General features: G+C 39.4%; 1 protein-coding gene across 4 annotated transcripts in view; it reads left to right on the top strand.

The window, feature by feature from the left end:
* Nucleotides 1-17,133, top strand: part of DOCK4 (dedicator of cytokinesis 4) — a 488,437-nt gene that overhangs the window by 426,081 nt on the left and 45,223 nt on the right. For all 4 annotated transcript variants that reach the window (XM_055420853.2, XM_055420851.2, XM_055420852.2 and 1 more), the window contains exons 35-37: nucleotides 2,964-3,057; nucleotides 12,517-12,665; nucleotides 15,193-15,279. In XM_055420853.2, coding sequence (XP_055276828.1) covers nucleotides 2,964-3,057; nucleotides 12,517-12,665; nucleotides 15,193-15,279 — 330 coding nt within the window. The remainder of the gene's footprint in view (nucleotides 1-2,963; nucleotides 3,058-12,516; nucleotides 12,666-15,192; nucleotides 15,280-17,133) is intronic.

The raw sequence follows: 17,133 nt of genomic DNA on the forward strand, positions 1-17,133 counted from the left end.
TCAGCCTGATCTCCTTCCATGTCTCTGCTTATACATCAATATTTGAGGAAAAAAGCCAAGTGCTCTATCGTCTTCAGGTTTTCTCAGTCTGTCTCCTTAATCCTGGCTCTCCCCTAGCTCCAAGCCTGAAATCTCATAAATAACCTCAAAGAAAAGCCTTTACCTTTTCTTGAAGGAATCATCTTCCATTGTCTCCATCTGCTTTCACAGCGCCCTCTGTGACCTTGGGAGGTACACTCTTAAATGTAGACTCTGGGTATCAACTGGTATAAACAGAAGATGTCATTTCCTCAGATGAAAGACTGAATACTCTGACCTAAACGTGTTTACTCTAGTTTCTCAGTAGGAATAAGGCAGAGACAATAAAATTAGTGGCCCCCATCAGTGTTCACATTAGACAAAGAATCTATCTTGTTAGTTTTGCACTGACCAAGAATAGTCCTGATAGGAAATGCTAACATTTTGAACACTGTTTTAATTTCAACCAGCACAGGAATACTTATTATTAAAGGACCGAATATATAACTCTGAAGCTAATCTTTTTAGCTTATACTCCATATGGAAAGTTTTTTGATATTTTCTAACTGCAATATGCTTCTCTTTAATCACTCACTTCCTCCTGGAGATTTTTCTTAACTCTTTGAAAAGATCAATTCCAGATTGTCTTCAGAGGAACTCTGACTTTCTCTACAAGCTCTGAGTTAAACGGTAGTATTAGACTGGTAAAAATGTGTAATCTTTGATATGACTAAAACTAGGAAATTAATTATTGTTTTTTTCTTTCTGTAACTAGTTTTGCCAGACATACATGAAAGAGACTCATCTGCTGACTGGAAAGATCTTTTCTTTCTTTTTTTTTTCTTTTAAAGAACTATTATTCATTTACAAAATGATCACATTTTATTTCCAAAGAAATCTGTTTCTTACCAGAAAGCTATTGAAAAAAAAAACAAAAACATTGTTTAATAATGTAAAGCTCTGCTATTGAGTGGTTAGATTTATGTTTATGGTACAATAATTCTTGATAATTAAAATTATTTTGGTTATAATAAGAGAGATGTGGAGAGCATTGTTTACTTAGCTTTTTAAAGAATGCTAAGATCTACAGGACGCTGTAGCCTACCAACTCCTCTGTCCATTGGATTCTCCAGGCAAGAATACTGGAGTAGGGTGCTATGCCCTCTTCTTGGAGATCTTTCCAACCCAAGAATTGAACCCAGGTCTATTATGTCTCCAGGTGGGTTCTTTACCATTAGTGCCACCTGGGAAGCCACCCAAGATTAGTGCCACCCAAGGCCACTCCAGTACTCTTGCCTAGAAAATCCCATGGACGGAGGAGCCTGGTAGGCTGCAGTCCATGGGGTCGCTAAGGGTCGGACATGACTGAGCGACTTCACTTTCACTTTTCACTTTCACACATTGGAGGAGGAAATGGCAACCCACTCCAGTGTTCTTGCCTGGAGAATCCCAGGGACAGGGGAGCCTGGTGGGCTTCCGTTTATGGGGTCACACAGAGTCGGACACGACTGAAGTGACTTAGCAGCAGCAGCAGCAGCAGCAAGGTATATAGGACACAAGAGGAAAGGGGAAGGATAATGGTACAAATTGGAGGAAATATTTTTTTTAAATGCGTTCAACTACATGTCAAATTCTTGAAGTTAGATGAGTCCTCACATTGAAGAATGGATACCTGTTAGGTAGTGGCCACAAACAACATTGACAGGAGGGCCTCAGGCTTCAAGCCCAAGTACAGTTAAGCAGCCACACTGGCTAGTTTGGTCTGTAACCAAAGCCCTCTCTAGCTAATCAACTTTAGAAATGTTTAAAATTCCTGGCCTTTCCCCCTAGAAAAACCTGTTACTCCTTCAAGTCAACAGATTTGTCTTCCCATCACTATTCATTTTTCATTCTACACATCAAGTAGCATCTGTCAAAATAATAGCAATAGTAATGATAGTAGTTCAGATGGCTGTAAGCAGAGATTTCATAATATCCGCAGTGATATGCTCGCTGAAAGAGCCGTGTACAGAGCTTCACAGCATCACGCTTTTGCTGGATTCCAACTTCTTACACTTTTGCTCCTATGTTTACTAAGTTCAGTGAGGACTAACATATTTCCTAATATGATAAAGAAATAGATGTGGAGGCCTGTAAATAAACATTTAAAATGACAACATAATGTGTTCAGTTAAGTCAAAGTTGAGTTTTTTATTATAAATGTTAAAACATTTTAGAGAAGTTTAAATAAGATCCAGATACTTTGTTTTCATAAACCAAATATTTCTAGTAAGCGTGCCCTTGTAACAATAATTTGAAGTAAATCTCTTACAAATCCCTTTATGTTGTAGTCATAAACTGGAAACCTCAAATTCACCATAAAATAATTTTAAGATGAAAGAAATTATCCTTTGACTATCAGTATCAAATGTAATAAATAGGTTAATATCTTACATACTTTTAATATTTTAGTTGAATTTTTAGACTAGTTCATTGGCAGTTAAACTTAGCCAAAAAACAATAGAAAGTAACAAAAGAAATGTGAGTCAGTGGTAATAACATCCCCCCAGGAGTTACCAGCCTATCCAGTTGTTGATAGGTAATTTTTAATACAGACAGTGTTGAATTAAAGATATGTCACTGTCTTTTGCACTTGACTGGCAGTCCAAAGATTAAGACTGCACTAACAATACAGGGAGTGCGGGTTCTATCCTTAGTCAGGGGACTAAGATTCCACATGCCATGTGGCACGGCCAAAATAAAAGGAAAGAAATGTCAAAAAAAAAAAAAATATATATATATATATGACTGTGTCATTTACTTAATTTTGTAAGACATTTATATAGAAAAATTTGTCTGTTTTCTTGGTTCAAGGCATGAAACTTCAAGCAGAGTAAAGGGTAGATACCTGCCAACTTAACTGTTGTGAAATTATCCATGCTTGTACTCTTTTTTTTTTCTCTTAGAACTTCTATAAGACTGAACTGAACAAGGAAGAGATGTATATACGCTACATCCACAAACTCTATGATCTGCACCTCAAAGCACAGAATTTCACAGGTAATTGTGGCTTTTGACTTGGGTTGGGGGAAGTGGGCTGGTCACTGTTATATTAAACATAGTAATACCTCTGTTTTTTAAATTAGAGCTGAAGACTCAACCATTTCTCCTTTTAAAATTGGAATTTAGAACTGGAATGTATATGTTGTTTTTTCTTTACTATATCTCTTGGCATAGTTTTTTAGGGGTTGGTTTTGGGGTAGTTTATAAAATACACACATAGCTTTTCACAGTGTTTAGAGTTAGTATTTCACCACTTCAAGTTAAATATAGGAAATTTACAGCCTCCCCACTGTACATTGTAATAGTCATAAGCATATATATATAATATGTACATTGAAAAATTCCATCGGATAATGTCATAATTTTTTTGTCATACCTATTTTAAAAAATTTAAGAGGATAAAAATTATCTATTATATTTACTCAGATATTTGCCATTCCTGTTGCTCTTTCTTCACTCATGAAATTCTCAGTTTTCCTGTTAACATTTTCATTCAACCTCCAGAACTTGTTATAGTATTTCTTTTAGAACAGATCTAGTAGTGAAGAACTCTTAGTTGGACTTCATCTTTATTTTACCTTCATCCCTGAAAGAAATGTTTACTGGATATAGTTGGACAGTGTCTTTCTATCAGTACTTTAAAACTTTTATTTTCTTCTGGCCTCCATTGTTTTTGATGAGAGCTATAGTCATTTAAATTGTTCCCCTGTATGTAATGTGTAATTTTCTTTGGTTGCCTTAAAGACTTTGGTTTTCAGCACTTCAATTATGATATATATATTGGCATGATTTTTTTTTAAGTCTATCCTGGTTGGGTTTGCTGAGCCTCTTGGATCTTGAAACATTTCTTTCACCAAATTTGGGAAACTTTCAGGCATTATTTCTTCAAATATATTTTCTGCACTGATTCTCTGTTTTGGGACTCCAGTTTTATGGATGTTAGACCATCTGGTATTGTTCTATAATTTCCTGGGGTGCTGTTTGGGGTTTTTCTTTCCATTTTTTTATTCTTTCTGTTTTTCAGATTGGATAATTTCTATTTATCCATTTTCAAGTCCATTGGCTCTTCTTTATCATTTCCATTCAACTATTGAGCCTTTCCAATGAAGTTTTAATTTGTTTAATTTTTAAATATTTGTCTAAAAGTTTATTTAGCTATTTTTAATAGCTTCAGTGGTTGTGCAAAAATCTGTATTTTCTCATTTCATGAGTGTTCGCTTTTACTTCAAGTAGCACGGTTATAATAGCTATTTCATAGTATTTGCCTATAATTTCAACAACTGAATCATCTTAGAGTTGGCATCTGTTAATTGCTTTTTCCCTTTGAGATTTATTTAGTTTTCCTGGTTCTTTGAATGTCAAGTAATTTTGGATTGTATCCCAGACATTTTGCATATTGTGAGATTCTGGGTTTTGTTAAAATCTTCAAAAAATCAATCCAGCTAAGTTCAGACCTAAAGTCCTGAGTTACCTTTTGAAGGTCAGTTTAGTTTTCAAAGCCTTTGCTGCACTTTCGTGGTCTTTCCTGCTTGTGTGCCACCTGGGGAGAGCTGGGACATGGACAGTTATCTATACTATAGTTCATTTATCAAAATCTTTGTTATGTTTATTCTGATTCATTCTATATATGTACAGCTTAAGGGTGAGCCCAGCAAGTCATACACATAATTTAAAATTTCCTTTCTCCATCTCCTTGCTTTCTCTGATCTTTCTCACTCTTACCATCTCCCAAGGGCTCCTTTTCCTGATACTCTTGCTTAATCAGAGCCTGAGTACTCAGAGCCAAGACTTGATCCTCCACATTATGATCTACTATGTATAGTCAGCCTCCCTGGTAGGGGGAAAGCAGTGAAAGGAAATAGAAAAGTGAAAGCCACTACCGCTGCCACTGTGACTGCCCCTAATGCCACAGTGCGAGTTTGCAGCTTTGTATCTGGAACTCAGAGTGGACCAGAAGAATAGAAAGTTCTCCATCCCACAGAAGGTCCTGCTCCCAGTTCTCTGACTAAAGGAGCTTTTTCTGTTTTCCATTCGAAGTAACAGGAAACAGGGAAGGCTAAGCCTGGAGATACAAAAGGCAAAAAAGTAAAATCAAGGAGCTCACCACTCTGTCATCCTTCTTTGAGTACTGATTTTCCTGTTCGGTCTACCTTCTCATTTACTTTTCAGAATTCTCCAATAGTTGCTTTATGTATTCTGTCTTGGGTTTTTAGGTGAATCAGTGAGAAAAATACACTCAAATGTGCATACTACATCTTAACCAGAATGAGAACCCTTTAATTGGATTTAGAAATTACAAATCTTAGTCTTTTGGCACACTGATCTTCCAAGGAACTCCTGAATCTTGGTTCCTCCCCCAGTTTTGAAAGAGTAAAGGAACGCTTTCTGAAGTGATGCTTATGTTCCCAGGATTTAAGCATGCCTCTAGCTACGGTTCCACTATATCAGTTAAGAACATCGCTTAAAAGTTAAAAGTTCCCAGTTCTTGACTCAGACTGGAGACCTTTATGTTATCTTTGTACCTCTCATTCACGAGGTGCTATTGGTTCTGCTTCCTAAAAACGAAAGCCATATCCTTTCGTATTGTTTCCAGTTTCACTGCCTCAATCAGGCCTTCATCATCTCTCTCTTGGACTGCTTCTTAACTATCCTGAGTTATTCACTAGAGCAGGGATCAGTAAACTTCAGCCTGCAACCCTGTCATTTGATTTTTTAAAGAATGTTTTATTAAATCTCCAGCCACACCCACTTAATTACATATTGTGTATGGTTGCTATAGCGCTCAAATGGCATGGTTGAGTGGTTGCAACAAAGATGGTATGTCCTACAAGCCTAAATTATTGACTGTCTGATCCTTTGAGAAAACTTTGTCACCCTCTTCTCTGGATGTAACTCTGTCAATTCGTGTCTTCTACAAAGTAAAGCTCGGTCTTTATTCAAGGCCCATCATAATTGAAGCAACACCTGTCCATTCAGCCTAATGCATTCTTGTTTACCTCTAATACTGTGTTCCTTCTTTTTATCCTTCAGAGCCAGCTCCTGTATCATCTTTTCCATGAAGTCTTTATCTTTCTTCTCTCTCCCTCACCAACTCCATGAGCTTGCACCCCCTGCCATGGGCTGAATTAATGCTTCCTACTCTTTTCCCATTGCAGTTTTTTTCAGATTTCCATTCAAGTATTTATCATATCATTTTATTCATAGTTATATAACAAATGTGTGTGTGTTGATAAGTAGGTAGGTAGGTAGGTTGAGAGATCTTTAGTTGAAGGGTAAATTCCTTGAGGACAGAGATGATATTTTCATCTTAGTCTTCTCAGTTCTTAGATTAGTGCCTAGTGCTGTGAGATTTAAATAAATGCATTACTAAGAATGCACTCAGATTTTAACACCCAAGAGCAGATTTTTCTCCTTTAATATTGTTAATTCCTTAATCACCAAGGAAGCCCTGGTATCTCTTCACACAGATGTCCTGATAGTTTTGATTAGATAAACTAAGTATTTTTAGCTGACTCTGTTGTCTAGAAGTTTAAATAGTCATTTTAAAAAAGTTTGTAGCTAATATTAGAAAAATGGTGAACCTGGTTTTTTTTAAATCTGTGAAAACAATCTAGTAGACTTGTTTTATTTTGAAACCTATTTAAGAAAAACAGAAGAAATGAGAGAGGGAAGTGAGGACAAGCTCTTGTAGATATGTAACAGATATATTTTGGTTTTCTGAAACTCAAAATCTGTCACCTTATATTTTGAAAGCTGTGTAAATCTTTTTTCTTTAATTTGTTTACTCAGCTTGGAGTTTTTATGTTCCCCAAAGTCATAAGAAAGAAGTTATTTTCCCATATAACATTTTACTCATTTCTCCTTTGTCCTCATTTTTGTGGGTCCTTAGAGAAAGTGGAATTGATGGAAAAACTTCTGTCCTTACAGGATTTGTTTCTTATGGTTTAATCCTTTCCAGCCCTCTGTAACAATGTCCTCCATTGCAGGATTCATCTCTACATTTATCCTGTGTTACTTCTTGCTGCATATTGATATCTTCCCTGTACAGTTCTCAAAATGATGGAATGAGATGGCCCATATATTTAATTATGTGATGATGGCCTCCGTTCAAAATTATAAACACTTTTAAAAACATTGTTCGTAATTTTGGGTGTGAGTCATCTTCTTCTTTTCAGTATGTAATACAGTCTTCTAAAGATACATAGGAATAAACATGCAACATATTGTAATAAAACATCTTCGATATGCTGATATGTTCCAGAAACCTCAGTAGTCTGTTGCTGACACCTCAGAGGAATATGTTTCCTTTAATGAAAATTTTCTGCAGGTTGCTTCACACACACCGTTTACCCGTGATATACATTGTTATCTTCCGGAATCAAATTCTGTTCCAGGTGTAACTTGTTTTCACACTTTCCCACATCACCCTTCGGTCATTTGTCAGCTTGCTCTGCTGGTCTGCAAATTGTTGTTCATTCACTAAGTCATGTCTGACTCTCTGTGACCCTGTGGACTGAAGCATTCCAGGCTTCCCTATCTTTCATTATCTCCTGGAGTTTGCTCAAAACTCATGTCCATTGAGCTGGTGATACCATCCAACTATCTCATTGTCTGTCACCCCCTTCTCCTCCTGCCCTCAATCTTTCCCAGCATCTGGTTCTTTTCCAGTGAGTCAGCTCTTCACATCAGATGGCCAAAGTATTGAAGCTTCAGTTTCAGCATCAGTCCTTCCAGTGAATATTCAGGGTTGGTTTCCTTTAGGATGGACTGGTTTGATCTCCTTGCTGTCCAAGGGACTCTCAAGAGTCTTCTCTAGCACCATAGTTCGAAAGCATCAATTCTTTGACACTCAGCCTTCTGTATGGTCCAACTGTCACATCCATACATGACTACTGGAAAAACCATAGCTTTGACTAAACAGACCCTTGTCAGCAAAGTGATGTCTCTGCTTTTTAACTCACTGTCTAGGTTTGTCATATCTTTTCATCCAAGGAGCAAGCATGTTTTAAATTCATGGCTACAGTCTCCATCTGCAGTGATTTTGGAGCCCAAGAACATAAAATCTGCCACTGTTTCCACTTTTTTCCCATCTCTGTACCGTGAAGTGCTGGGACCGGATGCTTTGATCTTAGTTTTTTGAATGTTGAGTTTTAAGCCAGACTTTTCCCTCTCCTCTTTCACCTTCATCAACAGGCTCTTTAGTTTCTCTTCACTTTCTGCTATGCAGAGTTACAGGGAATAGCAAGGAGAGATAAGAAAACCTTCTTAAGTTAACAATGCAAAAAAATAGAGGAAAACAATAAAATGGGAAAGACTAGAGATCTCCTCAAGAAAATTGGAGATACCAAGGGAACATTTCATGCAAAGATGTATACAGTAAACGACAGAAATAGCAAAGACCTAACAGAAGCAGAAGAAATTAAGGTGGCAAGAATACACAGAACTGTACAAAAATGCCCATCAGTGGTTACGTCTTTTCCCACCCTTCTCAGGGGCAGCTCACCCACACCTGACCTACCAGCCATCCCTTGGACCTTCCCAGGGCAAACATTACTTGAACAGCAGTTTACAGATTAGAAGCACTTCATTACTCCCCCCTTTTTTCATTTTATTTATTGTGGCAAAATGTACATAACATAAACTTTGCCATCTTACCCATTTTTCAGTGTACACTTCAGTGGCCATTAAGTGCATTCATGTTGTTGGGCCATTAAGTGCATTCTGTCTCCAGAACTGCTTCATCCACCCAATCTGAAACCCTGTACACATTAAACAGTAACTTCCCATTTTCCCCTCCCCCCATCTCTAGCACCACCATTCTGCTTTCTCTCTGTGTAAATTTGACCTTCATTGCCTTTTTGGTCCCTCCCTGTGGGCAGCTGAGATGTGGGAAGGGGTTCCCTCTGCCCTCCCCACTCACTATTCCGCGTTTACACTGTGGCATGGTTAGTCTCAAGGATATTTTTTGAGAGCTCAGGTAGATAAGAAATCTGAGAGGCAAAGATGATCATTCTGGAGCTGTGTCATTAAGAGAAAACAGGAATTATTCAGCAGCTAAAGGCTTGAAGGAACAGGCTGTGAAGGACCCCAGGTGTCGCTTGGTATGAGAAGGGAGAGGAATCTTAGTTTGTTCCGGTGACAGGAACAAGAGTGTGGACAGAAAAACAAAGATGCCCTTGGGGTTTTCTTAGATGCTTGGCATTATAAGGGTATGTGGGTAATTAAAGATTAGGAAGTGATCTCAGGAGGCCTCAGGGAAAATGAGGACGCTGTTCAAATACAGCAGAGCTCTGATGATCTTGTTATCATCATCGTGTGTCTTGTCCCCTGCAAAGCAGTCTTCCATGGCAACCCACATCGTGGCGGATTTGGCTGCTTCTACATCCACTAATTAATCGACACACTCCAGCAGACATTCGCTCTGTCCATCTCACCCCAGGAAAGGTCCTGTCCCGTGTCCATGCAGTGAAAGCTCCTGTGTCCCTGACAGGCAGCCGCCTCTGGATCAGGATGCATCATGTTTCATTCAGCAAAAGTGATGATGGGGTCGAGGGGCTAGAGGCTTTTTAGGGAGACAGTAGCAGGCTCCTTCTTACCCATCATAAGTGGAGATGTTGGGAAAATGTGAGTGGAGGGACCAGATCATGGGCAGCCTTCTGTGTCACCTTCAGTTCAGTTCAGTCGCTCAATCGTGTCCGACTCTTTGCGACCCTATGAATCACAGCACGCCAGGCCTCCCTGTCCATCACCAACTCCCAGAGTTCACTCAAACTCATGTCCATCGAGTCGGTGATGCCATCCAGCCATCTCATTCTCTGTCGTCCCCGTCTCCTCCCACCCTCAATCCTTCCCAGCATCAGAGTCTTTTCCAGTGAGTCAACTCGTCGCATGAGGTAGCCAAAGTATTGGAGTTTCAGCTTTAGCATCAGTCCTTCCAATGAACACCCAGGATTGTGTCACGTTAGGAAGTCTAAATTTATTCTATTGTTAATAGTTGCTGAGAATCATTGACTAGTTTTAATCTTGGGAGCATTGTGATCATTTGCAGTAAAGAAAACTTGTATTAGTAACAGCTTACACACTGAATGCTGCGGGATAAGAGACTGCTGGTGGGTGATGAAAAGTTTTGCTGCAATCATTGAAGTTACTGGGTTGAGCTCACCAAAGGTAATTAAAGAGGAAAACACAGCCAGACCTGTGCCTTACAGGACTTCTACACATAAGAGACAAGAGAATAGTGATGAGGACCCAGGCCTTTCTTATCACAACTATATTTTATACACTGAGATGGCCAGATCACAGTACTGGAACATAACATGTTACTTAGGAGCCTTATGTGTAGTTATCCTTAAAGCAAATAAGTGAAGAAAAAGAATTACCATTTATGGATATTGTATTAAAAGTTACTACTGTGTCTTTTCAGACATGTGTGGGGATGGTAGGTAAATGGATACCTAACATAAGGGTTTTATCATTTTATTCAGTTTAGTAAATAAGTTGGCTGTTATAGTGTCAGGTGAAAAAAATTATTATAGTCTTTCATCAGGGACAGTGAATTCTGGTTCCCATTCTTGATGTATTTTGCCATATTAAGACTCTTGAGAGTCCCTTGGACTGCAAGGAGATCCAACCAGTCCATTCTAAAGGAGATTGGTCCTGGGTGTTCATTGGAAGGACCGATGCTAAAACTGAAACTCCAATTCTTTGGCCACCTCATGCGAAGAGCTGACTCACTGGAAAAGACTCTGACGCTGGGAGCAATTGGGGGTGGGAGGAGATGGGGATGACAGAGAATGAGATGGCTGGATGGCATCACTGACTCGATGGACATGAGTTTGAGTGAACTCTGGGAGTTGGTGATGGACAGGGAGGCCTGGCGTGTGTCAGAGTACATAGCCCACAGTTTGTTCTCTCTCTCTATCACACACACACACACACTTCTTATCCAATACTTTTACCCTTTCTGGTCCTTGCTCTGTTGGCTATGAATAGATTTCTAAAGTTTTTCTCCTCTGAACTCAGCTTTTCTTTAGTTTTCCCCTTTTAATTCTGTCTGATACCCCCACACACATGTACAATAAGTCCCCTACATATGAACTTTCATGTTCTGAACATTCAAAGATGTGAACGTGGTGTTCCATCAATGTCAGCGTGAGTGAAATGGCAACTTGCCCTCCGTCTCCTATTGCTGACGATCCTTCAGCTCTGCCATCTCCCACCTCCTCTCCCTTCTCCAGTGAGTAACTCTTCTTGCCTGTTCACTCAGCGCCAGCCCCTGTGTGCCAGCTGTTGTACTACTACTGTACTTTCAAGGTCCTGCACTTTAGATTAAAGATGTTTATTTATGTGTGTTTTTTTATGTATTATTTGTGTGAAAAGTATTATAAACCTATTACAGTACAGCACTATAAAGCTGATTTTGTTTGTTGGGTACCCAGGCTAACTTTGTGGACTTATGAACAAATTACACTTAAGAACACACTCGCAGAACATAACTCATTTGTATATAGGGGACTTACTGTATCACTTTCACATTTTTCAGCCTTTTATTAGCCAAGAGAATTGAGCTATCATTTTTTTGTTTCTTAAGCATGCCCTTTTTTGCCAACAAAGATCCATATAGTCAAAGCTATGGTTTTTCCAGTAGTCATGTATGGAAGTAAGAGTTGGACCATGAAGAAGGCTGAGCATTGAAGAATTGATGCTTTCAAACTGTGGATTTGGAGAAGACTCTTGAGAGTGTCTTGGACAGCAAGGACGTCAAACCAGTCAATCCTAAAAGAAATCAATCCTGAATATTCATTGGAAGGACTGATGTTGAAGCTTCAATACTTTGGCCACCTGATGTGAAGTGCTGACTCACTGGAAAAGAATCTGATGCTGGGAAAGATTGATGGCAGGAGGAGAAGGGGGTGACAGAGAACAAGATTGTTGGATGGTATCACCGACTCAATGAACATGAGTTTGAGCAAACACCAGGAGATGGTGAAGGACAGGGAAACCTGGCGTGCTGCAGTCCATGTGATCACAAAGGGTTGAAGACAGCTGTCACTGAACAACAACAAAACATGCCCTGTGGAAACTACGCATAGTCTCCTGCCAAGGAATTTACCAGTGAACCTATGTAGCAAACGAAAGCATGTCTCCCCTACATTTTGAACCAGCTACAGAACTATCCTTAAACATTTTTATTATGCCAGTACATGTGAACAGTAGGGGGAAAAATAGATGGGAAGGAGAGAAAGAGAAAATAAAGAGAGCCAAAAGATCAAACACAAGTCTCCGGTAATTCCATCTCCCAGGGCGCTTCTCATTCCTTCACCTTCCGTTGCATATGTCCTGGACATGTGTTCTTCAGTATCGTGAAATTCAGACAAAAAGTACTTAATCCAGCTTGTCCCGAAGCAGCTGCACTGGGGTCCTGTCTTGATCATCGCCTTCCTGCTTATCTTTCAGAGGCTGCATATACGCTGTTGTTATATGACGAGCTGCTGGAATGGTCTGACCGGCCCCTCCGGGAGTTCCTGACCTACCCCATGCAAACGGAATGGCAGCGCAAGGAGCATCTGCACCTTGCCATCATCCAGAACTTCGACAGAGGCAAGGTAAGTGGCCCCAGTCACCTGGGTCCCTTCCCAAGGTGACCGTCACATTTCCTTTATTTCCAGTTCATTGATGGCCACCTCTTCAGGCAGGGGCCCTCAGATTTTCAGTGTGCATTACAACTCCCAAGAGTTGACTGAAATTGAGATTCCCAGGCCCTACTTCTGCAAATTCTGATTAAGTAGGTCTGGCTTGGACCAGAGGGTTCTGCAATTTTAATGAGGACTCTAGAAAATTCCAATGTGTATGAACTTGGACCCCACCTTGAAAGACCCTCATCTAGAGGTCTCAACATCCAGGCATTTTATTACCTGAAAAACCATATCACACCTCCCCTGCTGCTGCTGCTGCTGCTAAGTCGCTTCAGTCGTGTCCGACTCTGTGCAACCCCATAGACGACAGCCTACCAGGCTCTGCCGTCCCTGGGATTCTCCAGGCAAGAAGACTGGAGTGGGTTGCCATTTCCTTCTCCAGTGCATGAAAGTGAAAAGTGAAAGTGAAGTCGCTCAGTCATGTCTGACTCTTAGTGACCCCATGAACTGCAGCCTACCAGGCTCCTCCATCCATGGGATTTTCCAGGCAAGAGTACTGGAGTTGGGGTACCATTGCCTTCTCCTCACACCTCCCCTACCTCCCCAAATTGACACATAGTAATCTGTCCCAGTCCACCTTTTTTAAGGTGAAATAAATGAAACTAAGTTTATTTACAGAATTTTATGACATCCCGTCATATACTCAGAGTTGCCATGGGGTGTTGAAAACCTCCCTGAGCTAATAAAGCAATTCAGCATATCACCTCCCTGCCACCTGCTCCCTCTTCAAGGGTTTGCAATGCTCTTGAAAAAAAAACCTGAATCTGACCCCAGTTGATTTGAACACTTGGATGCTTTGCTGATACACGTCTTAGATTTAAATATATCTTTCAAAGTGCCAAGGTTAAACAGGAAATGAAAATACATCCAGTGGCTGTCATTCTTTTATAAAACATAATTGGGTACTCCTAAAAATTTGATGCAAGGGAATTGCTTCTTTCCTATCCTCTTCTATTATTTATCTAACTACACTGACATATCGTTCATTACGTTAATAGCAAAGAAATGCCTCTGTGTCCTCCTGCAGTAAACTTTCCACCTGTAAGATAAGCTGTTACAGAACCTCTCTTGGCCCATTCCCAGGAGTCTGTGCTTTATGAGGACTTGGAGACTATGGCCCATAGGTCAAACAGCTCACTGCCTGTTTCAGTTCAGCCCACAAACTAAGAATCACTTTTACATTTTCAAATGGTCAAAAGAACTCAAAAGAAGAACGGCATTTGGCCTGTGAAAATTATATAAAATTCATATTTCAGTTGTCCATAAAGTTTTATTGGAACATAGCCAAGCTCATGCGTGTCTGCAGATGTTTTCATAGTTTAATGGCAGCTGTGACATAGTTTAATGGCAGTTGTTATTATATGGCCCACAACACCTAAAGCATTTACTGTTTGGTGGGAAAATTTCAGACACCTGAGCTCAATCAAAGAATTTTTGCATTTCTGCTGAGAGTAACCAGCTGACTTAGACCCTTACAGTTTACAAGTATGCTTGGGCCAACAAGGAATCCACTGAGCCAGCTGTGGATAATTGGTCCTTAGGAGTCAGTGGCAGTTCCCCATACCCCAGCTCTGAGGGGCTGCTCATTCATCTCCTTGGCCATTGTGGAATTGCAGTTATTTCAGCATGATCGTTTTGTTTATTTTTTACTTATAAATTATTACTTTATTTTGTTTTCATTTTATTGAAGTGTAGTGATTTACAATGTTGTGTTAATTTCTTCCGTACAGTAAAGTGACTCATCTGTACATATATATATTCTTTTTCATATTCTTTTCCATTTCGGTTTGTCACGGGATGTTGGATATAGTTCCCTGTGTCACACAATAGGACCTTGTTGTTTATTCATCCTATATATACTAGTTTGCATTTGCTAATCCCAAACTCCCAAACCATCCATCCATTCCTTCCCCACCCCAGCTTGGCAACCACATGTCTGTTCTCCATGTCTGTATGTTTTTGTTTCATAAATGTGTCGATATGTGTTGTATTTTAGATTCTACATAAGTGATATCATATGGTGTTTGTCTTTCTTTGACTTACTTCACTTAGCGTGATAGTTTTTAGGTCCACCCATGTTGCTGCATGGCATTATTTCATTCTTTTTGGTGGTTGACTAATATTCTAGTGTATATGTGTGTGCGTACACCACATCTTCAGGATAATAGTTTTGAGATGATACCAAGAAATGTTGTTTTTACACCATATGTTAATGACTTGTAGGTTATCATTTTCAACTCTCTAAATATTTTAAATAATGAACTTGTTAATTACATGCTATTTTCATGCTTAATGTTGCAGTGGTACTATTAAGGGTAGGTTTTAAAGGTTAAGAAGCAAGGCTTGATCATCTGAGAGCGATCCCCTCTTGACCTCTGGGTGGAAATTAGTAAATGCCATGAGATTGTTAATATTTATGTTATTTACTTGTCCACAGTGTTGGGAGAACGGCATCATCTTGTGCCGGAAGATTGCAGAGCAGTACGAGAGTTACTATGATTACAGAAACCTGAGCAAGATGAGGGTAAGGTACCTGCATGCATCCCAATCAGGTTATGGAATCCCTTTTTAGATTAACTTCCCCGCATGGTGCTAGGAAGTAAACTTTGTGATCGTCTTGATGTGTCTTGCAGAAAGCTTTTGAAAGATACCTTTCCTCTGAAGCATACTCCTCTATTTATCCAGAGAAATAGCATGTTGACCTGTGTGATGCTTTTGATTAATATGCAAAGCGTAAGCTGTTGATCTAAACACTACATCTGAAATATAACATTTAACCCAGGATTAATACTTTTTGTTGGAAGAGCTTATCACTTGCACGCAAATCTTAGTAATATTCCATTCTTAGTCCCATAATCTGTGCAGTAAAATAGGAGGAATGGCTAGCTGACACGTTTTGAAAGATTTGGGGGCTAACTTCTGTAGGTATCAAATCTTTTTAGCTTCAGAAATGTGTTTATTTGCTAAAACTGAAACCAAGGTCTTAGTACCCAAGAGTTCAAGGAGTTTAATATTCTGTGTCCCTAAACTAAATCTTTTATATTGAGGTAGCCAAAAAGTTTGCTTGGGTTTTTGTGAAACATCATACAAAAACCCAAATGAACTTTGGCCGATTCAGTACCTTCTCTTCTTGAAGGTTCAAGCAAGTCCCTCTGGTACTCCACATCCTTATTCTTGTCAGGTCAAACATTTGGTATCATCTTGTTACATTTAAGCTCTTCAGAATTTCTACAATAGGATCATCAGATTATGTATACATATGCACATACATGTATATTTTTAAAAATGATGATATTGCCTTTTCATTCCAAGGTAGTAATATAAGAGATAATACTCATAAACCTTTAACAACCCAGTATCCCTTATACCACAAGTAACTTCTTCCTCTGGCAGGAGCCAGCCCTGTACTTTGGATGTACTATTTCATGTCAGGAGTTCATCGGTATTTCTCCTAACAGGAAAACCAAGGAGGAAAAGCCTGGTTTTAACTTCAGCCCATCACTCTGGCTTTGGCAGGCACTGCAGTTTCATATAAAAATGTCCCTGTGCATCTCTTAGCATCCTGTCCCCAGAACAGAAGCGAGGTTACAGTGTTTACCTGTGAGGGCCCTTAGGTGCCATAGTCACTAAGATTTTTATAAACCCAAAGCTTTGCACTTCATGCCAAGTACTCTTTTGGGTGCTGTTACTGGGGGCAGAGAAAGGGGAGATATTTTCAATTGCAATGTTAGTCTTTCTCTGGAAACCCTGGGGATGATAATACCGTGAATGGAAAACCATAATCTTTATGTACTTCATGCTTCCAACCTCATCAAAGACACACTTAACAGCCTTCAGCCCCCACAGCACTTGCACTATGGGCCCCGTTTGGTTCGTTGGTTTATCCCCATTCAACCTGTACAAGGTTACATCTTCCAGATGTCCTGAATTACCATGACCTAGGTGAACTGAATGCTCAGGTGAGTACAAGAATTCTCCAGAAAGATTTTGCCTCCAAGAGTTCATGTTAATTTTTATTGTGAAGAAAATATTTTGATAGACTATGTGCATAGAAATCATTTCCTCTGGTGAAAACATGTAGTAATATACTCGATCCTTTAAAGCAGAGGTCAGGAAACTGAAGCCTGTGGACCTCAAAGAACTGAGAAGTTATGGCAGGGACTAGGTGACTTGTAAGGTCTGAAATATTTATTGTCTGGCCATTTACAGAGTAAGTTTGCTGATCTCTGCCTTAAAGAATAGAAAAGGAGTCAACCTTCTTTTCTGCAAATGGAACTAAAGTGACGTTCTCTTTTTTTTTATAGAAGAAATATCCTCTTCTATAAAGTGGTGGAGCTAAAAGATGAGATAAAATGATTAAAACACCCCCCTGTTCTTT

Source organism: Moschus berezovskii, chromosome 3 (assembly GCF_049115385.1).
Source record: "Moschus berezovskii isolate FMDL1 chromosome 3, NW_MosBer_1.0, whole genome shotgun sequence".
NCBI lineage: Eukaryota > Metazoa > Chordata > Mammalia > Artiodactyla > Moschidae > Moschus > Moschus berezovskii.